This window comes from Macaca nemestrina, chromosome 18, assembly GCF_043159975.1.
Source record: "Macaca nemestrina isolate mMacNem1 chromosome 18, mMacNem.hap1, whole genome shotgun sequence".
NCBI classification, from domain to species: Eukaryota; Metazoa; Chordata; class Mammalia; order Primates; family Cercopithecidae; genus Macaca; species Macaca nemestrina.
The window spans coordinates 72,156,764-72,183,766 of NC_092142.1; the positions used below are offsets into that span (position 1 = coordinate 72,156,764).

General features: G+C 37.4%; 1 protein-coding gene across 13 annotated transcripts in view; it reads left to right on the forward strand.

Annotated features, from left to right (window-relative positions):
- LOC105491299 (HYDIN axonemal central pair apparatus protein) overlaps nucleotides 1-27,003 on the forward strand; it is a 468,775-nt gene that overhangs the window by 66,063 nt on the left and 375,709 nt on the right. For all 13 annotated transcript variants that reach the window (XM_024795897.2, XM_071084900.1, XM_011757559.2 and 10 more), the window contains 2 exons: nucleotides 22,647-22,803; nucleotides 24,567-24,692. In XM_024795897.2, coding sequence (XP_024651665.2) covers nucleotides 22,669-22,803; nucleotides 24,567-24,692 — 261 coding nt within the window. In that variant the 5' untranslated portion in view covers nucleotides 22,647-22,668. The remainder of the gene's footprint in view (nucleotides 1-22,646; nucleotides 22,804-24,566; nucleotides 24,693-27,003) is intronic.

Sequence of the window (27,003 nt, forward strand, 5' to 3'; positions counted from 1 at the left end):
GGTCTGGTAATCATTTACTATCTTGACAGCTCTTTAAGATTATTATTATTTTTTTCACCTAGAGCTTTTTATTGTGTTCATGTGGATGGTTGGTTCAACTAACTGTTACTTGCCATTACTAGGAGTGGAAGTCCTCTTTAATTTTAGAAGAATATCTTATTGTTTTCCTTGTTAGAGATATAGAGTGGATGCAGATATTTTTCAAGCTTTTAATGGGAATTGATCTGGCCAAACCCTGTGAAAGCAGCACACTAAGAATTTCCTCTCAATATTTACCAATGTGATAACTGAAAGAAGAAAAATGGCCCTGTTATATGCCAGACAGCTCAAGTACAGTGTTATACTATATAACCAATCTCTGTCATTGGTTTTCATTACTGAATTCTGTTATGACACACATCCGATATGAATTAAAAGAATTACATTTGACATTTTAATAAAAGGTAGACATGTAGCATTTAACAAGTATCTGCTCGTAAGGATGTACGAGCCAGTGATCAATGCTGAAAGCACTCAATTGGGGAGGGTCAAACTAGCTTGTTGTTCACTTGCTTCTGGAAATTGCCACATCCCTAATGGCTGGTGGAGATTGATGAAAGCACTAGTCCCTTTCTCTACTGATTACAGTTGGAGCCATGGAAGTGTCAGTGAGTAAATCTAAGTTTGCTCTTATGTTATAGCTGATTTTATTAAAATAATTCTAAGCATTTTTTCTGTGAAGGGAAATCTGATTCCCAGGTGTTACTTTTTTGTCAGAATTTGGTTAACAAATAAGATCAATTTTTAATAATGTTTGCAAAAATATTAATATGTTTAATAATGTTTGCAGAAATAACTCACATTGTTAGCACTTGGGGGAAAATGCATATACAATGTGTCAGTTTTCCAGTCTCTAGAATAAAATATTTTCATTCTGATATGAAATATTTTCTTTTCTTTTTTGAGATAGAAATATTTTCTTTTCTTTCTGATAATGATATTTTCTTTTCTTTTTTGAGACAGAGTCTGACTCTGTCACCCAGGCTGGAGTGCAGTGGCACGATCCCAGCTCACTGCAACCTCTGCTTCCCAGGCTCAAGCCATCCTCTCACTTCAGTCTCCCAAGTAGCTGGGACTAAAGGTGTGTGCCACCATGCACAGCTAATTTTGGTATCTTTTGTAGAGATGGAGTTTCACCATATTTCCCAGGCTGGTCTTAAACTCCTGGGCTTAAGTGATCTGCCCACCTTGGCCTCCCAATGTGCTGGGGAACTATTTTCTATTATCTGTTCTGGACTCACACATTTGGGATGACCAGAATTCTTTGGACCCACATGAGCCTCTGCAAAGACACTGGTATGTGCTAGTCATATTCAAATGTGAGCTTCATAAGGACAGAATAATTTGTGTATGGAATTACACAATTACCTAATTGTTACCTAATCCAGGGATGCAGCAATTTTTCTTAATTCCTAAATTTCCAGGCATTGTAAAGCATACTTAACTGTCCTTGGCACAGATTAACTAGTCTATATATTAGATAGAGGTACAAAAAGTATAAGCTTATTCTCTCCTATTCTAATAGAAATGAGGCATTTTTAACTTGCTTGGAAATAGCAATTCATGCCATTGCATAGTAGTTATTTGTAAATCTTCCTAATAAACTCCAGGAATAAATTTCAGGTAAATGTATGATGCCTACAAATATAGTAATTATCATAGAGAATGCTAGATCTCAAGTGACAGAAACTTACTTTAATAGAGCTTAACAAAATAAGAAATTTATTAGTCCGTTTAGTTAGGACACTAGGGTGGCTCACAGGATCAAAAGATGAACCACAGACAGCAGGGTCTCAAAGTTTGGAACTGCTATTGATGTCTGCTATGATTCACTTGTATTCATCTTTCTGACCTCCTTCTATCCGTCTATGCATCCATCCACCCTGCTCACATCTCTGCTTTTATATACTTGGCTTTGTTCTACAGAAGGACTTCTCCATGTGATAGGGCTGCCAATACCTTTAAATTCATTTTTGGCCCAGCAAGCCCAAAGAAAGAACTTCTGTTTGCCAATGTCTAGCCATCATTCAAGGCAAGGATTATGATTGGCATTGTTAGGGTCACATGTACACCCCCAAGAGCAATCAGAGCAGAAGAGGATAGGATACTATGATTGGCTATATCTGCCTACCTCTCTGGAGAGGGCAGTGGGTTCTTACCAGAAGGAGAATAGGGGAGGGACAAGGGAGAGGAAATTATACTGGATAGCCAAAAGAAATATTTTAATAGATTGTTAAAAATGGTTAGGAGCAGTTAAAGAGTATTTTTAATTGAAAACACAAACTTGAATCCAAGCAAGATAAATAGGTTTGAGAAAATGATCTACTAAATTCATTATATATGCATATAAGAAGACATTTTCTCATGTTAGAAAATTCTGTAGATTAGGAAAACTGGTACAACAACTGGGTGAAAGGATGGATTGTTGCAGGTGTTAGAAAAAGAAATTAATATGCTCAGGGATTTATTTTGCTTAGATTTCTTTCATAAAGAAGTCACTAAGAAATGGTAGACTGCAACTTATTTATTTATTGTTAAACAAGCAAAAGAGGGCCATTACATCTCTTGTTTACTTTAAAATATGAATAAGCCTTCATTGATTTGATGGTTGCATCCAAAGTAAGGATTTTTAGTTATCAATAAATGGTAATTTCATTACCTGTTCTTCACTGTAGCAAAAGTGTAAACAAATGTGTATTTAAGAATTTGCTGCAATGAAAATAATATGAATTGAGTAGCATTCATAAGAATCTTATAAAGTAGATTAGCTTAAGTGGTGTGTATACGCATGTACATACCATGCATGTGTCTGTAATAGTTGAAGCAAATTCTCCAAATGAACATTCATCATGTGTAATGGCTGCAGAAACAAAAGGTGTTCTCACTGTGTGCTCCTGAAATCCTACCAGTCTTTCAGACTCTGGTGTTGACAGAATCAAAGGCATATAAGATAGAAGTTAGTATATTTTAGTAAGGCAAACATGGCTTTAAAATAACTTGTCTGCCGTGTTTAAATTAGCATATTAGACAAATTGAAAAAGATCATCAAAAACTGCTTTTGCAAGTTACAGTCTGGTTGATTATTCAAGTTATTCATGCTATGATAATACATTACAAATAATAGATGGGCTGCAATTATTTATAAGGAATTCACTTTGTCAGGATACTCTGGTCACAGCATACAGCTCAGATGACATTTGTGTCAAAAAACATTGACTGGCTCAGATGACTCAGAAGTTCCTGGCTGGATCTAAGAATTCAAATGATGGCCTAAGAACTCAGTCTCTTGGCACTGCTGTCATTTGTATGGCTTTGTTCTCAGACAACCTCTCCCCTCCTAGGGGCAAGATGACTGCCAGCAGCTTCAGGCTCAAATCCCAATTTCAGCACCTCAATACAAAGAAAGCATTGCCTCTCTTGCAGCAGTTTCCCCCCAAAATCAGAATTAAGCCTCATTGGCTTTGATAGGCTTGGCTTGAATCATGTGCTGTGTTCTGAACCATATAGCTAGGGAGGTGTAATGCTGGCATAGTCCACTCCTGGATTGGAGTGAGGGGTTTCCCTAGGGAAATCCATGACATTGTTCCAGCAAGGCGGTGGGGGGTGGATGCAGGATAGTAAAAACCAATAAATATCTGCCAAATTATTCTTTTTTAAATGTAGATATCTTTGAGAAGGAAAATGTAATGAACAGATCAGTGATTCAGCTGTCAGTCCAGTCATTCAACAAATATTTATTGACTCTATGCCAATCCTATGCAAGGGATGTATAACAGCAATGAACAAGATGGTTGAGATCTCTGACCTCATGAAGCTTACTCTCTGGTAGGGAAGGAAGACATAAAAATTTAGTTACATATTTATATCTTACGTGAAAAGTGCATTGCTCTGAGGACATATAAGAAGGGGATGTCAGAGAGGTCAAGGGTCTAGAAAGCCTTTAGAGAAAGGATTTCTAGATTAAGTGCTGTTTCAGCTGAGATCTGTGGGATGAGTCTAAGCATGGACAAGGGGGCAGGATGGAAGAAGAAAGTTCTAGGCATTTTACCCTTGAACAGTTTGATCAAAGGAAACAGGGAGAACCTAGACAGAGGAGGGAGAGAGTATACAAATTGGGTTAATGGACTTGGAAGGAGAGGCTAGATGTTTCAGACATAAGTACTGTGCCTTTCCCCAGCGTGTCTGAGGGTGTTCATGATAGTGAGTTTCCCAGTCTAGATCCATGCGTTGATCAAGACTCTTTCTGAAAGAAGATCAGTGGCCGAGGCTTGAATTTGATAAAGTTCAGAGAACCTCAATTTTAATGTCTTTTCAAAAAATGTATTGTTCTTTTGTGTTCTTTAAGTGAGAAGGGTCTGGAAAATGTGCCCTTTCTTGTTTGGTAGATAAATAAAAAATTCACTTTTGGCCACTGTAATTCAGCCCTTCAGTGTTGATACACTAAATGTCCATCTCAGCTAACAGGAATTGTATCTCAGCCTGATACCTAAAATGAAGCAATCAAGATGTCAAGACTTCAGCTGTACAAGTCTTGGATTAGGTGGCATGAATTGATGATCCAGGTTCATTTCAGAAATCTGAGCCGTCCGCTCAGTAGACTTTTACTAGTCCTGGCCACTTCCTGTGTTACTGGAAAGGGGTCCTGATCCAGACCCCAAGAGAGGGTTTTTGGATCTTGTGCAAGAAAGAATTCAGGGCAAGTCCATAGAGTAAACTGAAAGCAAGTGTATTAGGAAAGTAAAGGAATAAAAGAATGGCTACTCCAGACAGAGCAGCCCCAAAGGCTGCTGGTTGCCCATTTTTATAGTTATTTCTTGATAATATGCTAAACAAGGGGCAGATTATTCATGCCTCCCCTTTTTAGACCATATAGGGTAACTTCCTGATGTTGTCATGGCATTTGGAAACTGTCATGGCGCTGTTGGGAGTGTAGCAGTGAAGACGACCAGAGGTCACTCTCGTGGCCATCTTGGTTTTGGTGGGTTTTAGCTGGCTTCTTTACTGCAAACTGTTTTATCAGCAAGGTCTTTATGACCTGTATCTTGTGCTGACCTCCTGTCTCATCCTGTGACTTAGACTGCCTTAACTGTCTGAGAACGCAGCCCAGTAGGTTTCAGCGTCATTTTACCCACCTCCTACTCAGGATGGCGTTGCTCTGGTTCACATGCCTCTGAAACTTGTATTATTCATTTTTGCCATTTTCTCTTCAATTTGTGTTTTTTTTTTAATTCCTTTTCTGAATTGGAAAGTTATTTAGGCATGGATTAGTATCTCTCCCTGTATCATGTTATAAATGGGGGATTTCTGCTTCTGATAATGGTAGGCTAGGTAATTCAGGCCCACCCCACTCCTGAGGGTGACTAGAAAGGCTGGACAGATTATAAACAAAAGCTTGCTTCAAGGCTTTAGAAGGCTTACAAGATGGTGAAGGATTACTAGGCCAAGTCTAGGGGAGGGTAGAGGCCCAGGGAGATGAACCCCAAAATTGGAGCCCCTTCTTTCCCTGAGAGCACATGAAAATTTCAAGGAAGAGCTGTGAGACTAAGTGGATGGGCAGCCTTTTGGGGCTAATACAACAGGGATTGGTGACCAGAGCGTAGTGAACTCCCATCTCTTTGGGTTTCTATTTCAAAGGGCTGCCTCGAAGGAGTAGGAATAAACTGAAAGTAGGCCCATGAAGCCTTTTAAAATCCAAAAACAAGCTGTAGAGTGAGAAAAGATATTTGTAAAAACATTTAACTGACAAAGGGCTTCTATTTAAAATATTTAAAGGACTTCTACATATCAGTAAGAAAAAGACAACCTAATAGAAAAAAGCCAAGAGACTTGAACACTTCACAAGGCATCTCACAAAAAGGGAGATCCAAATGGCCAACAAATGTATGCAAAGATATGCCATCTCATTAGCAATCAGGGAAATGCAAAATAAAACCACAATGAGCTATCATGCACATCCACCAGATAGCTAAAATTAAGATTGCCAATAGCAAGTGCTTGCAAGTTTGGATGGCAACCAGATCTCTCATATACTGCTGATGGGAGTATAAATAGGTACAACCACTTGGGAAAACTAGTCAGTCTCAACTACTATAGCTTAAGATATGCATACTGTGAAGGAGATTCACTGTGCACCAATTACCAACTTGTCTGAGTTTGTTGAGACAGAACACTCACATACAACAGATTACATGAAGTCAGTTTATTAGAAGGGATAACAGAAACCCAGGAACCCAGAAACCCAGGATTCATTGCAGGCCAGTCCCCCAAGGCTCAGGAAAGCTGCCCAAGGCAGATGGAGTCTCACTTTGCCCCGCAGCTGAGGGACCCTGGAAAATAGCCCTCCCTGGTTTTTATACCCTGGGATAATATGACTCACTGGGCTAAAGCATTGAAAGACATCCTGTTCTCGGGGTGGGTGTAGTAGAACAGAGCCCAGACAGTTCCAGCCATTCCCTTTCCATCTCAGGATGTTGCATTCCTAGCACATTCTACAGTTGTTCTTCAGAACTACAAGCAAGAGATGGGGGAGGATAGAGTCAGTCCAAGACCACAGAGAGAGCCTGTCCTGCACGTACTCTATGATCCAGCAGTTTCTTTCCTAGATACAGACTCTGATTGCCTTTGTGCATGGAAAGACATTTGCAAAAATGTTCATAGCATCACAGAATAATAGGAAACAATCTCAAGTTGGAAACAACCCAAATGTTAATCAGTGGTAGAATGGATAAATAAATTGCAGTAAATTCAAACAGTGGATTATTATACACAAAATGGACTACAGCTGTATATAATAAAATAGATACCTTAGAGTAAAATAATCTAGACACAAAAAGTATATAATATGTGATTCCATTCATCTAGATATTAAAAGTCAGGCAAAACTATAATGTTTAGGGATGCATGCTTAAGTCATAAAAGAGAATTAAGGGGCCAGGCTCAGTGGCTCATGCCTGTAATCCCAACACTTTGGCAGACCGAGGCGGGCAGATCACTTGAGGTCAGGAGTTTGAGACCAGCTGGCCAACATGGTGAAACCCTGTCTCCACTAAAAATACAAAAATTAGCCGGGTATAATGGCGGATGCCTGTAATCCCAGCTACTCGGGAGGCTGAGGCACGAGAATTGCATGAACCTGGGAGGCGGAGGTTGCAGTGAACTGAGATTGCACCACTGCACTCCAGCCGGGGTAAGTAAGACTCTGTCTCAAATAAACAAACAAACAAAGAGAATCAAGAAGTGATTTCTACAAAAAGTGAGGATAGTGGTTACCTTTAGTGGGGAGAGAGGGTCTACGGATGAGAGGGGCCTTCTAGGGTGTTGGCAGTGCTCTGTTTCTTAACCTCCGTAATTATTATACAGGTGTTCACTTTGTAGTAATTCTTTTTTTTTTTTTTTTTTTTTTTTTTTTGAGACGGAGTCTTGCTCCGTGGCCCAGGCTGGAGTGCAGTGGCCGGATCTCAGCTCACTGCAAGCTCCGCCTCCCGGGTTTACGCCATTCTCCTGCCTCAGCCTCCCGAGTAGCTGGGACTACAGGCGCCCGCCACCTCGCCCGGCTAGTTTTTTATATTTTTTAGTAGAGACGGGGTTTCGCCGTGTTAGCCAGGATGGTCTCGATCTCCTGACCTCGTGATCCGCCCGTCTCGGCCTCCCAAAGTGCTGGGATTACAGGCTTGAGCCACCGCGCCCGGCCTTGTAATAATTCTTTATGTGAGGCTCTTTTCTGTATGCACATTATATTTCACAATAAAATCTTTTAAACGGTCATATCACTTTATCTCTTATCTACCTCATTGAAACTCAAATTAAAATTGATCACCTGCTCAATCAAACTGTAACAATGCTTTTCACTTAGAGATGTGAACCAAGCCTGAATGTGGGCAGATATGCAGAGTCAAGGTCAAAATTCCGTTGGGTTTCTAGGTGCTTATTACCGTATGCTAGTAACTGTGTCACTAAGTTTCATCTTTACTCCTCAAAAACAGTATGTTTTTATTTAGAATTAATTAACATAGTTATTTGCATATAGTAGATACTGTACTGTTTTAAGTCAGGGTTTTCTAGGGAAACAGAACAAATAGCATATGCACATCTGTATTTATATCTATATCTATAACTAAGAAGACATTTACAATAAGGTATTGATCTGTGGGATTATGGAGGCTGAGAAGTCCCACAATATGTTTTTGGAAAGGGGTCCCGATCCAGACCCCAAGAGAGGGTTCCTGGATTTCACACAAGAAAGAATTCAGGTCAAGTCCATAGAATAAAGTGAAAACAAGCTTATTAGGAAAGTAAAGGAATAAAGAATGGCTACCCCATAGGCAGAGCACCCCCGAGGGCTGCTGGTTACCCATTTTTATGGTTACTTTTTGATTATATGCTAAACAAGGGGTGGATTATTCATGCGCCCCTTTTTTAGACCATATAGCATAACTTCCTGACATTGACATGTCATTTGTAAACTTTCATGGCACTGGTGGGAGTGTAGCAGTGAGAATGACCAGAGGTCACTCTCATCACCATCTTGGTTTGGTGGGGTTTAGCCAGCTTTATTTACTGCAGCCTGTTTTATCCGCAGGGTCTTTATGACCTATATCTTGTGCTGACCTTTTGTCTCATCCTGTTACTTAGAATGCCTAACTGGCTGGGAATGAAGCCCAGTAGGTCTCAGCCTCATTTTACCTAGCCCTATTCAACATGGAGTTACCCTGGTTCAAACTCCTCTAACAAATATACCATCTGCACGCTGAAGATTCAGGAAAGCTGATGGTGTGGTTTGAAGGCCTGAGAGCTGGGGAGTCAATGGTGTAGATTCCAGTTTGCATCTGAAGGCCTGAGAACCATGAGCACTGAGGGCAAGAGATTGATATCTCAGCTCAGGATAGTCAGGCAGGGAGGGCAAATCCTCCCTTCCTCCAACTTTTTGTTCTATTCAGGCACTCAGTTGATTGGATGCTGCTCACTCATATTGGGGATGGCAATGAACTTTACACAGCCCATCTGTTCGAATGCTAATCTCTTCCAGACACATCTAGATAGACATACCCAGAAATAACGTTTAGCTGGATATCTGGGCATCTCATGACCCAGTCAAGTTGACACATAAAATTGCCTATCACATCTACTACTTATTAAATTGTAAAATAAGATAATTGAATTTCCTTGTGACAAAAGTAGTCTGTTTAGAAACTATAATAGTTGGAGATTCTTGGTATGAGTCATGAAAATGATGTAAATCGGGGCTCACAAATAATAAGCACTTTTTGCAACCATACCTTTCTCTGTTTCTGTTTTTTCCTTCCTGCTACATGGTCCTTAGTTGGCTATTTGATTCTTTTCTTTGCCTGTGTCTAACCTGGAAACTTCTACAGTTTGAACAAGTTTCCAATACCTGATACTTTCCTTTGGAGAAGCAGTTCATTTTGTAATTTGAGGCCTTGGAAAAACTGCTTTTCATTATATATCTGCATTTTCCTTTTCTTTAACATGGGTCAAATAAGTGAATTCTTAACAGAATTTGTCTTTCTTTTATCTACCTAAGATATAAGAAGGCACATATCCTGCAGAGACAGATTGTTTTCAAGAAGCTTTTCAAGGAGAAGACAGCAGAGGCCAATGTGAAACCTATAAAACCTGAAATAATCCAATTTTAAAAAGATCAAATAAATAGAAAAACATAGCACATGACAGCTTTAGAGACAGTAGAAAGCTAGAAGATGAAGCAGGATTAAAAAGCGAAAATTAATTCTTATACTCAGTGAATGCCTAGAAAACCCCCCACTGACAATCAAAGTCATATGGTATTTGAATATTTTCCTTATTTTTAATTTGATATTTTCTTGTAAAAATGGTGTTTTGGGGTGAAAATAATACTTATCAACATTTCAGGGTATAGTAGCCCTTGCCTTCACTGTAGCAGAAGCAGAAGTTGAAGACGTGAACAGTTTTATGCATTCACGTTTACTTCCAGAAAACAAGGTTAATTGCATAGAATTTCTTTCGCTTTAGTTTTTTTCTTTTCTTTTTCTTTTTTTTAAAACCAAACTTTCTGCTACTAATAACAACAATTAACAATTATATGCCAGGCATTGTGCAAAGTGAAGTACTTTACAAACATTATCTCATTTAATCTTCCTAATAAATGCATGAGATGGATGTGATAGGTGGATTCCAAGATGGGTCCAAGTTATTGTCACTCTCTGGTATTTACATTCTTGTAAATGTGACTTCACACACTGTCAAAAAGAACACTGTAGCTTCTCCCATGGTCTCTTGGCTTGCTTACCCTGGAGGTAGCCAGTCATCATGCTTTGAGGACACTCAAGCAACCATGTTAAGAGACTTGTGAGAGGAGGAACTGAGTCCTCCCACTAACAGCCAGAACCAATTTGCTGGTCATGAGCCATCTTGAAAGTGTATTCTCCAACCTTAGTCAATCCTTCAGATGACTGTAGACCTGGCTGTATCTTTGACTACAATCTCATGAGAGACTCCAAGCCAGAATCACATAGCCAAACTTCTTTTGAATTATTGAATCATGGAAACTATGATAAATAAGTAGTGTTTATTATTATTTTTAACCACTAAGTTTTGGGGCAATTTGTTAGATGGCAATAGGTAATTTTTAGAGTAGGCTCACTCTTTTTATTGTTATCTCCATTATTTAGGTGAGGAAACTGAGGCTTAAAAAGATTTAAGCCTAGGTCTGATGACCCCAAGCCTTTGGTCTTAATGCAAATAAAATAGTTTCTCACAGTTTTGGTTTATTACTGCTAACAGCTCTTTCTGAGAGGAAAACAAAAATTATTTTATTTTATTTTTGAGGTGGAGTCTCACTCTGTTGCCAGGCTGGAGTGCAGTGGCACGATCTCGGCTCACTGCAGCCTCCGCCTCCCTGGTTCAAGCGATTCTCCTGCCTCAGCCTCCCAAGTAGCTGGGATTACAGGCACGCGCCACCATGCCCAGCTAATTTTTGTATTTTTAGTAGAGATGGGGTTTCACCATGTTGGCCACGATGGTCTCGATCTCCTGACCTCATGATCCATCTGCCTCGGCCTCCCAAAGTGTTGGGATTACAGGCGTAAGCCTCCGCACCTGACCCCAAAATTATTATTATTATTATTATTTTAAATTACACTTTAAGTACATGTGCACAACATGCAGGTTTGTTATTTTTTTAAACTGGGGGAAAACATTTTTATCAAGCAATGTTTGTATTTATTTAAATGTGTTAAAGGATCTGGGCTACTGTAATGCATGTGTAAATAGAAAAGGCAGTGTTTGACGTTTAAGTTCTTTAAGATTTGTTTACATTTTACATGCTGTGTACTGGGTAGAAAGAATTTTAACTTGTTCAAAGATTTAACTGGGAGCAAAAATTTTTTTTGCTTGGCTTTTCTGCAAAGAAGGGAGGGGCTTGGGAATAGAAGATGGCAGGAAAAAAAAGTATAGGAAATGAGTTTTTTGAGACATTTAGGATAAAGAAAAAGCAAAGAGAGATGATAGAGATGGGGGTGAGGGTATGATTATGGTGATCACGATAGTTATTAATGTCACATGTACACATCCCTGCAGCATCTGGAGGCATTCACTAATTTAATAACACACATTATGAAATTCTGCTTTACCAGGCTGCAATCTACTCTAAATTCGAACTCTTTTAGACTCAGCTCCCTTGTGTGTTCCTAGAAGTGAACAGAACTCAATTCCCTACAGAAAAGGAATTTTGTGCTTAAGGATGTCTACTCCAAAACATTTCTTCTTTTTTTAATTTTTTAGAATTCAGTGGTGCAAATCTATAAAGACAGAGCTTTAATGGCAAACCCTATTCTATCTGGTTCTCCTTCTTGAGAGTTAGCTGAGAATATATTTTTCTAACTTTTCTTTTTAATATTCTCTGAAAGAAGACATTACATCACAGATACTGAACTCTTACTTAACCTGGACTCTGTTAAGTAGAAACATTGGAAGGAGCCAAAGGTTGACATTTTAAATTAAGAAAAACAAACCAAATGACCGAAATAGTTCCTCTGAGAAATGTTTTGGCCTAGTGAAAATTCTCTTTTAATAAATGCAATTTAATATTCATTCAACAATTATTTACTGAGCTTCTTGTATGTGCCAATTACACATGATCCCTACAGGCGAGAAGCTTACATTCTGGAGGTAGAAACAGGCTTGTAAGCAAATAATTACAATGCAGTGTATTCGATGCATTTAATTAGAAGGGCATATGCAAAGGACAGACTTATAGCACTCCTTGAGCGCACTAGAGAAAGCCTTCCTTCTGCAGATTCTTGAGATGGGTTTTGTAGGATGAACAGAAGTTTGCTAGACAGATGGAGGTCAGGATGTGAGAGGAAAGGATGAGGCTGTTAGAGGTGTGAAATAGGCTGGCACATTTGGGGATTTGGGAAAAGTCATTTTGATGGATGGATTAATTAATTAACCATATTTATTAGATTAGTATGTGTATGAGGCCCTGTACAGGGTGCTGGGAATACTGTGATGAAAAAGACAAAGTTCCTGTCCTAAAAAAACTTAAGAGTCCAGGCGGGAGAGAGATGGATCAATAACCATGATAGGAGTGAGCACGAGGACCTGCAAGATCATAAGGAGGGGGCAGCCTTGGGAGTCATTCGCAGCTTTCTGAAAGAGGTGACAGCTGAATCTGGAAAGACAAATGGGAATTAGCTGCCATGGGGTGGGAGAGCAAGAAAGGCATTCCTGGTGTTATGTGAGAGTCTGTGGTGTGTGAGCACAGGACACTTTCTGAACTGCTGGCTGGGCATCAAGTGCAAGACGGGCAAGTTCCAGGGATGAACGGCATGCTAAGGAGTGTGGAGAGTGTTCTGGACTAAAGGATTTTAGGCAGGGAAATGGCATGACCAAATTTTCCCTTTGGGAAGGTCACTGTGGCTGCAGCATGGAGAATGACTAGGGTATGGGAGAGGCATGATCTGGAGTTGGGTAGGTCAGTTAAGCTGTTGCAGTCATCCAGGCAAGATGTGATAGTGACATTAACAAAGGAGGGGCAGCAGGGATGGAAAGGAGTAGTGAATTTGTGAGATACTAAGGAGGTAGATTCACAAGCAAGGTAAGAGCAGAATTATGTCATGATCAAAAGCGCAGACTCTGGGACCACAATGACTGGTTCTATTCTGGGCTCTATGCTTTGCTACTGTGTGAACTGGGGCAGGTTACTTACCTCCTCTGTGCCTCAGTTTCCTTATCTGTGATATGGGAAGGGTAATAATACCTTTATCTAAGGTTGCTGTGGGGATTAAAGTAACTAAAATATATAATGCTTGGAACATTGTCAGGCACATAGGAAGTGGTCCACAAATATGTTATTTTATGGTTAGTTTGAGGAAAGAGAAGTCATAGGTGATGCCTGTACTTGGGATATGGACAATTGTGTGAATGATACTTCATTCACAGAGGGAATATAGGAGAAAGCAGAGCTGGGGGAACATGCTGAGCTTGCGGTACCTGTGGACACACTAAGTAGAAGCATCTTGTAGGCAGTTGGGTCAATGGAGCTGGAACTCAGAAGAAATTCAAGTGGGATAAACCCTCTAGAATGGCAGGAAGAGAAATAGCTGCGGGAAGAAGGCTGGTAAAGGAAACAGATGAGGTGGTCTGAGGGGCCCAGCAGAGGCTGCAGACGCTGAATTTGCAAGGTTGTGAGTCTAGGCTGCTGTGTGGTTTTCTCTGGCAGTCATAACAGCCTGGGTGTAGTAGAGAACTGGAACAGCTGGATTGACCAGTGTAAGGGTTTTGCTGGCTATGACAGCAAGACTTGGAATCACGATGTTGACAATATTGCTTGGACATGGTGACAAAACTGACTATGAGATCTAGGCTGAAGAGGGAAGAGAGTAGACATGAGATGGTTGAGTGAGCCAAAGAGGGGCCAGGAGATGAAAGGGCATGAGGAGGCTGAAGCCATGTATAGTGGAAGAGAGAGAGAGACAGCGCGCTGGAAAGTGGCAGCTCAGTATCATGTATATAGAGAGGGGTGCCCTCTCCACCTCTCATCACAGTGTTTATTATTTTTAAATGTAAAAAGTAGCATATGTTTTCTGTAAAAACTTTAAACACTTTAGAAATATCAAATCCACTTAGGAAGTAAAAGTCCCTTATGATTCTTATAGTTTGTTATGATTGTATTGCTTTAAATGTATTTTTAATAGTTTGGGATATCTTCTTCAGTATTTTTCCACCCATTAGTCCTTAGTATTGTTTCAGAAATGAAATCATACCATATATACTGTTCTGAAACTTGCTTTTCTTCTCCTAATATGTCTTGGATGCAATAATTTCTTGTTACCCATAAATCTTTGAGAGTGGGCTATTTGAACTAAAGATTATATTTAGATAGAGAGCAGCATCTGGCAATGATGAGGTCTAGAGGGTATCTGTGGGAACGCAGATTGAAGTGTAATGGAGGTGAAAGTGTCTTGATTGGGTTTTTAGCTACATAGTTGCTGCAGTCACCCGGGACTGTAGCAAGAGTTGAGAGGCAAAGAGCAGTGTGATCCAGCTGGCAGAATCATCAGTGAGTGAGTGTGAAGTTGTCAGTAGATGGAAGAGGTGAAGGCAGGGAAGCAGGTGTAAAGCTGAGTGGCAGGAGCCGCCATGGAGCAGCATGGTTGAACAGTATGTCTCCTCCTCCTGCCAGATAGGAAATGAACCTTCTGTGTCATTTGAGAAGGATGGACTTTATTCTATAGGAAGTGGGGTGAAGGGGGAGTAGAATAGGACATTTACATATTTTAAAGATTTTGAGGGGTAAGAATGTGAAGACTAGAGGTCTGCAGCCCAGTTGGGATACTATTGTACTAGTCTTGGAAAATATATAAGGGCTTGGAGATGTTCACGAATCCAATTGGATAGCACTTCATGACTGATGGGGAGGGGGTGAGGGAGCAGGAGGGTTGAGGAAGATTCTTGTACTACTGACTTGAGAGATGACAAATTGAGATTATGAGAAATAGAGGAAGAGGCAGAACAAGGAGTGTGTATGTGCTTACATAGGGGAGAAGGGGTGCAGAGGAATAGAATGGCTATTTAATGAAAATATAATTCTAGGAGTTTGTGAAATTAACTTTAAAAAATAAAAATTTATTCTAGATGGAAACTGAAGTTTTTGAGATATGTCTCACTGGTACAGTAAATGTCATATGAAAAGTAGGTGCTTTGCCAACAGGGTGACTAGAGTCAACAATAATCATTTCATTGTATTTTTAAAAATAACAAAAAGAGTATAATTGGATTGTTTGTAACACAAAGGATAAATGCTTGAGGTGGTGGATACCCCATTTACCCTGATATGATTATTGCATATTGCATGCCTATATCAAGATATCTCAAGTACCCCAGAAATACAGACACCTACTATGTACCCACAAAAATTAAAAATAAAAATTTTTGAAAGTAAGTACTTTGTTATCCAGACCTTTTTAGCTAAAAAATTCTTTGGTTCATGGACACTTTTACTATATCTTGACCTGAGCAAGGTCTTTAAAAGCAGGGTGTTCAGCTGACCCATGGATTAATGCATGACCCAAGGCATTCCAGAGACACGAAGGCATGTGACCCACTTGCATCGATTCAGTTCTTTGTTAGATATTGGAGCAGTGGACTAGGTGACTCATTTTCAAATAATTTTTTACCCCTACTCCTGACTGTTGACTCTGTCTAGCCTACTGGTAGATTATTCAGTAGATATTCACATACATCCATTATAGACAAGTCACTATGCCTTACGGTCTCTACCTTGAGGAGCTTATAAAGTCTATTAAGATTAGAATAAGCACATATATAACTGCCAAGTAGGTACTATAAAGGGTAACAAAAAGTAAGCAACTAGAAGGTCAAAGAGGCTGAACAATCGCTCTCAGCTGATAGAATCAGAAATTGCTTTAATAAGGACATTTAGAATCAGAAATTGCTTTAATAAGGAAATTACATTTGAATCAGAGAGGAATCTGTACAGATGTGGAAGGACATTGTAGTCAGAAGGAGCAAGCATGAGCACAGTTTTAGGGAAAATACCTTAATCCTTGATACAGGGCTGCAAAAGCATCATCTAACTACTACAGGCTGAAATTGCAACATATGGTTAGTGATCAGGTACAAAAGGAAAGTGGCCACATGCTTTAAAGTACTTAAGAAATAAGTGAGTTTTGATTAAAAAAATACCTTGGTCATCAGATTTTAACAAGATACCTATATTTTGGTTTGATAAAAGAAGGACATTCTGTTCAATTAGAATGGCCAGTTTAAATTTACAACAAAGCTTGTGAATACAACTTTTCATATTTGGGATAAATTCTTGCCATGATATCTATGCATCAAAGGATATGCACGGTTTTTAAAAATTGCCCAAAGGAGGTTACTGATTTACATTCTACCTATAGCATATGAGAGTGTCCACCTTAAACATCCTCGTCAACAAAGTTTTGCCAGTCTTTCTTTTTTCTTGAAAAATTAAAAATATTGAAATAGTTATAGATACACAAAAAGTTGCAAGGAAAGTACAGAGAGGTCTTTCATACCCTTGACTTCCCATTTCCTCCAATGATTATGTCTTGTGTAACTAGTACAATACCAAAAGCAGAAAATTGTCATTGGTTCAATGTGTGTGTGTAGGTCTATGTCAATTTATCACAGGTGTAGATTTGTTTAGCCAATACCACAATCAAATACAGAAAATTTCTTTATCGGATTCAGTAATATAGAAATGAGCTCATAGCTTATAGGAAGTAAAAAATTTCCTACTAGCCAATTTTCTTTTTTTCACCCTAACGCCTCAAGACTTTGTCATTTTATTTCTTCTTTATGTGTCTGTTCCATCACCATAAACATCTCCTTGGTGCTATCCCTTTATAATCACCTCCTCACCATCCCTAACCCCCAGCAACCACTAATTTTAATTTGCTCTTCATCTCTATAATTGTATCATTTTGGGACTGTTATATAAATGAAATCACATGTTATATAAATGACCTTTTGAGATTGGCTTTGTCTCTGTTTTTGCTCGAGATGCATCCAAGTTATTGTGTGTATCAATGGTTCATTGCTTTTTATTGTCGAGTAATATATAGTTTTCTATATATTACTTTGTGGAATAAAGTAATAGTTTTCTGTCTTGCTGGGAGGTTCTTTTTCTCTTCTTCTTTTTTTTTTTTTTCTAGAGAGAGCATGAATTTTTGGGAACTTCTTTTGTCATATTTGTTGGCCTTTCCAAACTGTTGGCTCATCCAATACAAAGTCTGGGGTAAATGAAGCAAAAGAAAACTGAGGGAACTCATCAGTCTGTTATTCCTTGGATCTGAGGTCCCTAGCTAGTCTGCATTCTTTTTGGAAACTTTCAGTCTTATTTTGCTTATTATATGTATAAAATGCCTATAATTTTTAGCTATTTTTAATGGAAGGAATAAGTAAAAATATGTCTGCTCTATTTTATCAGTAGTGGAAGTCCTTTGCCAGTTTTAAAAATGGATCTAGTATATTAATATTTTTCATTGTGAAAATTTTAAAACATGCAAAAATTAGAGATAATAGTAAAATCTGGCTTCAACAATTCCCAACATTCCTCTATTCTTATTTAATCTGTCCTATACATGCATACAGACACACACATTTATTTGTTATCACAAATATTTAATGAGTAAAAAATATAAATGATCTAAGTATTGAATATTAGGAAAACACGTACATTGATTACGGTTGACTGATATGATAGAATATTATGTAGGTATTAAAACTGATGTGTTTTCATGTAGATTTTTTTCATTTTTCTATGTTTTTTTAAGTTCTGGGGTGCATGTCCAGGATACACCGGTTTGTTACCGAGGTGAATGCAAACACACACATTTTTTCCTGTAGTATTTTAAAGTATATCAGACAAGATTTATTTTTACCTGTAAATAATTCATTAAATATCAGATAATAACTTTTACAAAAAATCAGACCCATAGTACTATTATCCTTCCCAACAAAACAAACTGATTTTTAAAACCATTTTATGTTTATTAACATACTTAGCAAATAATAACAACAATAACAATAGCACCACTAAGTTTTTGGAATGGCTATCGTTTGATAGGCGTATTAGTTAATGAATTGAAAACAAAAATGTTTAATCTGATGAATAGTAATTATTTTATATCATCCATTATTCAGTTTTTAAAATCATAATCCAAACAAGGTCTATTCTTGTATTTTAATTCATAACCTCTCTCTCTCCTTCCCTTCTTTTCTCCTTCTCACCCCTCTCTCCTCCTCTTCCTCTCTCTTTCATGCTATGTTTATTATGAATAAACTGAGTCATTTTCCTATAACATTTTTCACATCCTGGATTTAGATTAATTGTATTCTTACAGAGCATGCATGTTCTTCCTTTCCCTCTATCTCTTGCAGTTGGGCTGGTAGGTCAGAGGCTTAGTTAGATTTAGGTTTCGATTTGTGTCCATAGTACTACATAGGTGGTGCTGTGTACTACGTCACATCAGGAGGCACGTAATGCCTGTGTTTCACTCTTTTAGTGTTAGGATTAATTTAGAGGACTCAGGTGTTGTCAGCCTGATTGAACCATTATCAGGTTCTTCAGCAACATCTTACCTAATTATTTTAGCACTGATAATCCTTCATTTCATTAGGGGTTGCAAAATGGTGATTATTTTTCTGTCATTTTTCTGCATTTATTAGTTGGAATTCTTTTATAAAGAGTAATTTTCTTTCATCAACTATTTGGTTAACCTACAATGTAATTTATACAGAAATAGTGCAGAATAAATGGTTGATTCTTTCCTTTTAGTATTTCCAAAGTAATTAGTTTGTTGCTTTAGCAACTTCCAAAGTTGACCAATTATTTTTTTAAAGTATCATTTAAATTCAGATTTAAAAAAACGAATCCATTGCCGACTTTTTTTTTTTTTTTTGATGCTCAAATTGTCTCATCTTTGGTTAATGGGAATGCTTTCAAGTTGCTCTGGATCCCTGGCAACCCTGGTAGCTCTTGATAACGTTCTTGTTTTATGGTATGAGGCAATGTGCTGCCAAGTTCACTGTATACATTTTGTACCCTTGTCCTCAAATTACCCATTTCTCCAAGGAGTTGTGATTCCTTTTAGTGGGAAATGGTGCTTGGAGACCACAATCTAGGTCTCAGCACTGTCATTGCCACTGGACTTTCGTTGCTTATGGGCTTTTTCAGTGGGCAGGTTATTTAAAAAGAGAAAATCATCACAAGCTTGTATTTATTTTCAATCCAAATGTTAAGATTATAGGGTTTCTTAATATAAAAACTTGTCTTGGTTTATACTTTTAAAGATACTGAAATGCTTGGTTCCTAACTATATTGATGTAGCTACTTACTTGTTTTAAAAATATTATTACTAATATCATGACCAACAGCAAGACTACTGGATAAATAAGATTTCTCTGCTTTTCTCTGTATTTTGACAGCATATCTCATTAAGAATACAGTCAAAATATGTATATATTTTTGAGGCGGAGTCTTACTGTGTCACCCAGGCTTCGGTGCAGTGGCACGATCTTGGCTCATTGCAACCTCCACTTCTCAGGTTCAAGTGATTCTCCTGCCTCAACCTTATGAGTAGCTGGGACTACAGGCGCCTGCCACCACCACGCCTGGCTAATTTTTTGTATTTTTAGTAGAGACCGGGTTTCACTGTGTTAGCCAGGATGGTCTTGATCTCCTGACCTCATGATCCGCCTGCCTCGGCCTCCCAAAGTGCTGAGATTACAGGCGTGAGCCACCGCACCCGACCAAAAATATTGTATTTTAAGGTTGGTTGGAATAATTGTTTTCTCTCTGTGGTTATGGCACCAGCTGGATATACAGCAAGGTTCATTTGTTTCAGGTTTTTTTTTTTTTTTTTTTAAGAATTGATTTTCCTTTCACGTTTCTTTTTTCATTTTTGATATGTAAAACACTTACATGGTTGAAAATCAGCAATATATAGTGAAGTGCATTCAGAGAAATCTCTCTTTCATTCCTGTCTCCTCTACCCTGTTCCTTTACTCCTCCTGTAGGTAACCACTCTTATTGGTTTATGTATTGTTTCATATTTTAGCTAGTGTAGCATTTGGATAGATTCCTAGAATAGGGATTGCTGAGTCAGATGTACCTGCATATGTAACTTTGCTAGATATTTTATAACACCATATTTTTAGCTCTTTGTAACTGTAATCGTATAATCAAAAATGATAATGTAGTTTCTTCCTTTCATGGATTTTTACTTTATGTTGTCCTTTAATAGAAGGCTTTAAAATTTCCAGGAGAATGGACCTTCCTGTTTCTTTGTTTTGTTTTTAAGTTTCTAGTTTTGTTGTATTATGATCAGACTGTTGTTTGTAATATTTCTGCATTCAGAACCACTGGTATTTTCTTTGGTATTATATTTTTAATATATAACCAAATTTTTGTGACCATTCCATTTGCTGATGAGGAGGCATATTTTCTGTTATTAGCATGTAGTGTTTGATACCTATTCAACGTGTTATGTCATTAAAATATTTTATGGTCTTACTTATGTTTTTGTCCACCTAACAGGTCTTACTGAGAGTAGTTTATTAAAATCTCCTAATATTTGTGCATTTGTTTTTCCTTGCATCTCCCATAATTTCTGCTTTATATGGATGGTTTCTATGCTATTTTGGTGCATAGATAATAATTGTTGCATCATCATTTTGAATTATGGTGTTTCGCACTCTAAAATATTCTTCTTTGTCTTGTTAATGATTTAAAAAAAATCTATCTTAAAATCAAGATCACAATCTATGCTTTTTTATTGCTACTGTTGTTGTCACCACCCAGCTCTGACAGAATGGGCTCCCCAACCAAAATTTGTCTTGAATGTCAAAATTGGTGATGCCACTCATGCACCTAGAAGATATGAAAAGGTTATGGTTCACATAAGGAGGCTTTCTGTGAGAGCAGGGCAGGGTCCTAAACAGGTTCAAAAATAGCTTGATTCCAGTAGTGCCAGCTGCTTAGGAGGCCTAGGTTGGAGGATTGCTTGAGCTTAGGTGTTCAAGACCAGCCTGGTCAACATAGCAAAAACCTGGGTGTGGGGAAAAAATAGAAATCCTCTTGTTGGGAAGAAATATTTAAAAAAAATAAATAACTTGAGAATAGGGAAAAGATACTGGTTTGGCTTTTATTGTGGTTAAGGGTGGGGCTATAATAATAGTTCTTCTGCAGTCTAGACCTTGTGTTGTTTGAACTTTCCACTGGTACCAGAGGAGGGAACACCTGAGTTTTCTTACCAGCTTGTCCAAAGGTAGGGCAATATTAGTTTCATTCCATTACTTTATTTTCTTCTTAATGAGCTCCAATTATAGCGTGTTGGATCTTCTTTGACTGTCTTCTGTTTCACCAATTGCCATCTTAGAGGCTTTCTGCCATAATGACCTCTTTTTCCTTTTTTAAAATTTCATATTAATTTCCTTTGGTGTTTTACTGGTTTATTTCAGTGTGCCTTATTATATTTTCCTACAAATCTACTTTCCTTTATACAGCTCTTCCTCCTATGTCTTGGTCTGGTACTTCCTTACTGTCTTGTGAGGTTTTTTTTTTTTTTTTTTTTTTAATGGTTTTAGGGTTTTTAATTTGATATTTTATCAAGAATTTATAGTTAGTTCTAATTTTTAGCACAATGATTGGATAACCTAGTCTGCTATTAATAAAAATAGAAATCCCTACCTAGTCATAGATGGTTTTCTGAAGTTGCAAGTGTTCTGCCAGAAGTCTGAACAAGAATATGCAAAAGGGAGATGCCATATTTCTTTGATTCAGAGATATTGGGTGGCTATTCACTGGCTTATTTATGACTATAAGCTTTAAAACTTTTCCCAGAAATTTCCTTTCCCCATCTTATGTCATGCTATTTTGAACTCTGTCCAGCTGTGAAGGCCTGTGACCTTGTGTTTATTCTGTTTGAAGCGTTGATTCTCATAAGAGAGAGCTTTCAAATATGTAGATAAATTATCAAACTATTTAGTATGTTTAATTGGGCAGCGTTTGTTTTTCTCATTGGGAAGATAAAAGGGGCAAAATGTAGAAATAACTCGTATTCCCATGTCTTCCTGAGCTTAGTCTAGAATCCCTTATTTTGTCTAAAATGGATTCTAGATCTTGGGAGGAGGATAAATCAAATCACATGGAATAGAATCCTTTGTTAAGATATTTGTTCCAAGCATTTGGATTTTGGAAGATCAGTATTTTCTAAACTTTCCTGTATGCGGGCGGATCACGAGGTCAGGAGATCGAGATCATCCTGGCTAAAACGGTGAAACCCCGTCTCTACTAAAAAAAAAAAAATACAAAAAACTAGCTGGGCAAGGTGGCGGGTGCCTGTAGTCCCAGCTACTCGGGAGGCTGAGGCAGGAGAATGGCGTAAACCCAGGAGGCGGAGCTTGCAGTGAGCTGAGATCCGGCCACTGCACTCCAGCCTGGGTGACAGAGCGAGACTCTGTCTCAAAAAAAAAAAAAAAAAAAAAAAAAAAATTGTGACCTGTATTCAGGAATTAACTGTATTTGTTCTAAGACTTTTTTTTTTTTTCACTCTTAGGTGAGAAAAAAAATTACTAAAAATGACAAGTAGAAGACTTGAGGAGTCCATGGGGGCTGTTCAGATGGGATTGGTCAATATGTTCAAAGGATTTCAAAGCAAGGTTTTGCCACCCCTGAATCCAAAGGTGGTTACAGAAGAAGAAGTAAACCGAATGGTAGTGTATCAGGGAATTAATATGTAAAATACTTAATGCAATCTCCTTAGGAGAATGACAATTGCTATTTGGCATTCTCAGAATGCCAAACAGAATTACTGACTGATTAATATCAATTTAGTTATAATGGTAGCTTTCTGCAGAGTGTAGGTACCTTTTAAAGTCTGAGAAGTTTTGAAATTGCATACATACTTCAAAGTAGAGGCTTGATTTGCTTAATCAGTTGAAGTGAGACTTTACAAATGAACTCTTAAGATTTTCTAAATATTAGGTAGTACCATGACAAACCGTCATTTGTTTAGTTCAAAAACAGTCAAATATCAGAATTTCATAGGATTCAACCTAATTATTTACTGCCTACTGATTGTCAAGAGTAATTTTTGTTTGTATATTTATAGAACACAGAGCATTACAATGACTAAGTGGTATTTAAGAAAAATATGTATTTTTCCTATTCTTTAAAATAAAACGTATTTATAGCTTTAATTATTTATGATTGGTGATAATTTAATTATGAACCACATGCTATAGAAAATATTAGTAAAAATGTATAGTGCCAGGGATAGTATTCACTACATTTTAAAAACCAATCTTAAGTTGCATTCCAATTAGAGAAATAAAATCAATCATTATTCTCTTTTATGGTGGTTGTTGGTACATATTTAAAGAAACTCCTGGCATTTTGCTTGTAAGACCTAATTGTTTTAATTTAAATCACAATATAGCTGATACCTCTTAACATTTTATTATCCTTTTCTGGGTTCCAATCAAAAAGAACTTAACCAAGTTGAAAGCTGTGTTAGAAATATACCTTCATTTAAATGGATTCAATCACAGCAATAAAATTTGTAGAAAAATAAGCATTCGTAAAAGACATTGTATTTAACCCAAGGCAACATAAATCAGCTAAGTTATATACCCTCAAATGTTTTTAAAAAGTCTTGGCATATACTTAAGCATTATGTAGCTGCCAATGATCATAATCTCCCTGCATATAAAGCAGGAACATTCTAGAACCACAATAACTATCATTGGTTCTGGGTAACTAATCCCTTGTTGGGTTCGTTTTATTTAAATGCTGGGTTACTTTTTTTTTCTCACAACATTGGAAAGGGTAAAAGCTTTTTGTCTTCTTACTGAGGTGTGTGAATGTGACTGTGGGATCTGCTGATTAGCTCAGAGCTCTTTCAAAGTGAGGTCTAAATGTGCTCTTGTGATGTCTCTAAAGTTCAGACTCATTCCTAAGTGATGTAGTCACACTTCCTAGATCTTTGCAATTTTATAAGATTTCTCTCTAACATCATATCATAGTTAAACACCCAAAAGCTTTGTTTGCATATTGTAATGTTAGTTGAGAAACGGAAGTATTTCAAACTCCTGATTTTTGAAGCCCTTGAGTGACTTTACAAACTGAGAGTTTTATGCACAGATGCCTCTTCTGCGCATAAATGTTAAGCTCTTTGGACATGTTCCTGTGCAATTTCTTGACTTTTTTCTCTCAGGTTCTTTGGTGTGATTCCTTTAGAATCATAAGGAAACAGCAACCACATGTCATTTTCAGTTACTGTGCAAAGACCTCAAAAGTGGATGGGTACTTCTCTTATATAATTTACTTATTTTAAATATTTTATAAGGGAACTTAGTGGCATTCCAGAATTATCCTGAAAGCTGCAAACACAAATTATTAATTACTGGTACTTATGAAAATACTTTTTCAGTACAACCACTTATGAATCTTTGGTTCTTATTGTTTTACATCCTAGCTTACACCCTCAGAGTTCCTGAAGGAAATGTCCCTCACCACTGAGCAGAGACTGGCAAAAACACGTTTGATGTGCCGACCACAGATCATCGAACTCTTAGATATGGGGGAAACAACACATCAGAAGGTAGCTGCTCTCTGTCATACTTGCATATAAAGTGGGCCCTGGCACAACACGAAAATTCCAGAACAATAACTAAGTAAAATTTGTTTCCTGGCTACCTAATCCTTTATTGGGTTTGTTTTCAGTCCTCCTTTTCTGCCTCTGAATATCTTCATATCTTTGATTTGGTATGGTGAAGACTGCAATAAATAAGTGCAAACCTCTTTTAAAATGACTTTTGACTAGTCACACTTCTTTCTTAGCTATTTCTGAATACTATTTGACACCATAGTTTATACAGGGTAGGAGTAACTCTAAGAATTTTATTAGTCAAGCCCAATTAAGTTATTATCTTAGTGTAACAAATAATCTCTCCTTATCTGAGCTGTCCACTAGAAAAGAAGGAGTTGGAATTTTTAATTAAAGTAGGCATTCGTTGTCTGTTCTGGCTCATTTCCAATAACAGACGTATACTTTTAATCTCCAAAGAATAGCGATTTTATCATGTTTCTATATTCGAATATAAACCATACATTCCAGGCTTTAGGAGCATATGATTATAAAAGTTCTGGTTTCCTGTTTTTAAATTAATTTATTAAATTAAAAACAAATTAAATTAATTAAATTTTAATTAAATTAACAATTAACTAAACTGTTAATTAATTTAACAATTTTAATGGTGGCTTAAACTGGAATGGTGGTGGAGAACATGGTGAGAAGTGGTATGATTAAAGATACATTTGTGAAGGCAGAAATGTATCTTTACTTTTTTTTTTACTTTAATGTGTCTTGTCTTTACTTTTTAAAATCTTTTACTTTTAATTCACAAATTATGGTATGAACCTCCAATAGTTGGGCTGCTGAGGAGATTAACCTCTTCTCAAAGAGTTCTGCAGAATTTTCCTCTGAAAATTCCTGAGAGTTTTTCAATGTTATGTTCCTCATGAAGAATGAGTGAGGCTTGTCTGCTCTTACTGCTACACCATTGCTTCCCTTGTCTAGGATTTGCATAAACTTCACTGTTCTGAGCATTGCTAACTTTTTATTGCTTTGTCTGTTCCCCACAACCACCCTCCAAATTTGAGGGGAGGGAACGTGGTCTTTTCCAAGACATTTCTTCTAATTAAGGGCCATTTCCTCTTTTTTGAAAGCATAACACATATCAGGCTATGCGGAGTTTTTCATGTGTACTACTAGTGTATGTATTTTAATGGGTTTTGACTCTGCTATAAAGGATGAGGCAATCAGATACTTTACATTACACTTTCTCTCCTCTCCTCTTTAATTTAGTTGGTTGTTTTTAATTTATATTCTGAAATTTAATCATTTATCTCTTAGATGGGTGACAGTCATCTACTAATTTCTTCAATAAGAGCTTATGAAGACTGTATTTCTTTGTTTTTTTGTGTTTTATAATATTTGTGTCTTGCCTTTATACTGAACTGCAGATTTGTTACTTATGAAATTCTTGGACCACAAATTGTCATAACAGTTTTGCAGGCATTTTTCCCATGACTTTCTGACTTTAAATAATGGTATGTAGAAGTCAGAAGCCAGCTTGATTTTTCCCCCTATAAGTTAATCTTTGAGCTCATGTGCCCAAGGATTGATTGTTATTATTTAAAGTTCAGTATTAGGATACCACTACATTTTTCCTGAGGTACTGTGGGCCTTTATTTTATTTTTAGAAAGTTTTTCTTGAATTATCAAGTATTTTTTCATATCTTTTTCAGTTATGAATATGTTGGACCTTCTTTGTCTGCCCTTCTTCTAAAGCTTGCATTTCCTCTCTTATTCATTTTTAACTTTCTGTTCGTTTCCATTGCATTGTCATTACATTCATTAGGCTATCCTCTGTGTCCCTTACTTTGAGTTATGTATATATTTCTTTTATGCTTCATTTTTGACCAGACCAGACCTGGTTCAACAGACCTCTTTCATCATCCCACTTCTCACCACTTCCTCCACCACCATTCCAGTTTAAGCCACCATTATGTAGAATACTGACATGGCCTTCCTGTTTCCATCTCATTCTTCCTCTGCCCCCGTTATCACAAAGCAGTAAAAGTAATTTTCAAAATGTAAATCAGAACATATTGCTTCCATGTTGTCTCATAGCATTTGATACAGTGAGCATCTCTTTTTTGTACCCTTTTATTCACTTATATCTGACCTGGCATACTCATTTGATTTTCTTCCTACTTTTCACTGGTTGATTTTTGCTTATTTTATTTGTTGGATTATTCACTCATTTCTGATCACTAAATATTAGAGCTCCCAGTACTTGGTACTTGAACTTCTTTCTCTTCTAGACTCACACCTTAGGTGACCTCTT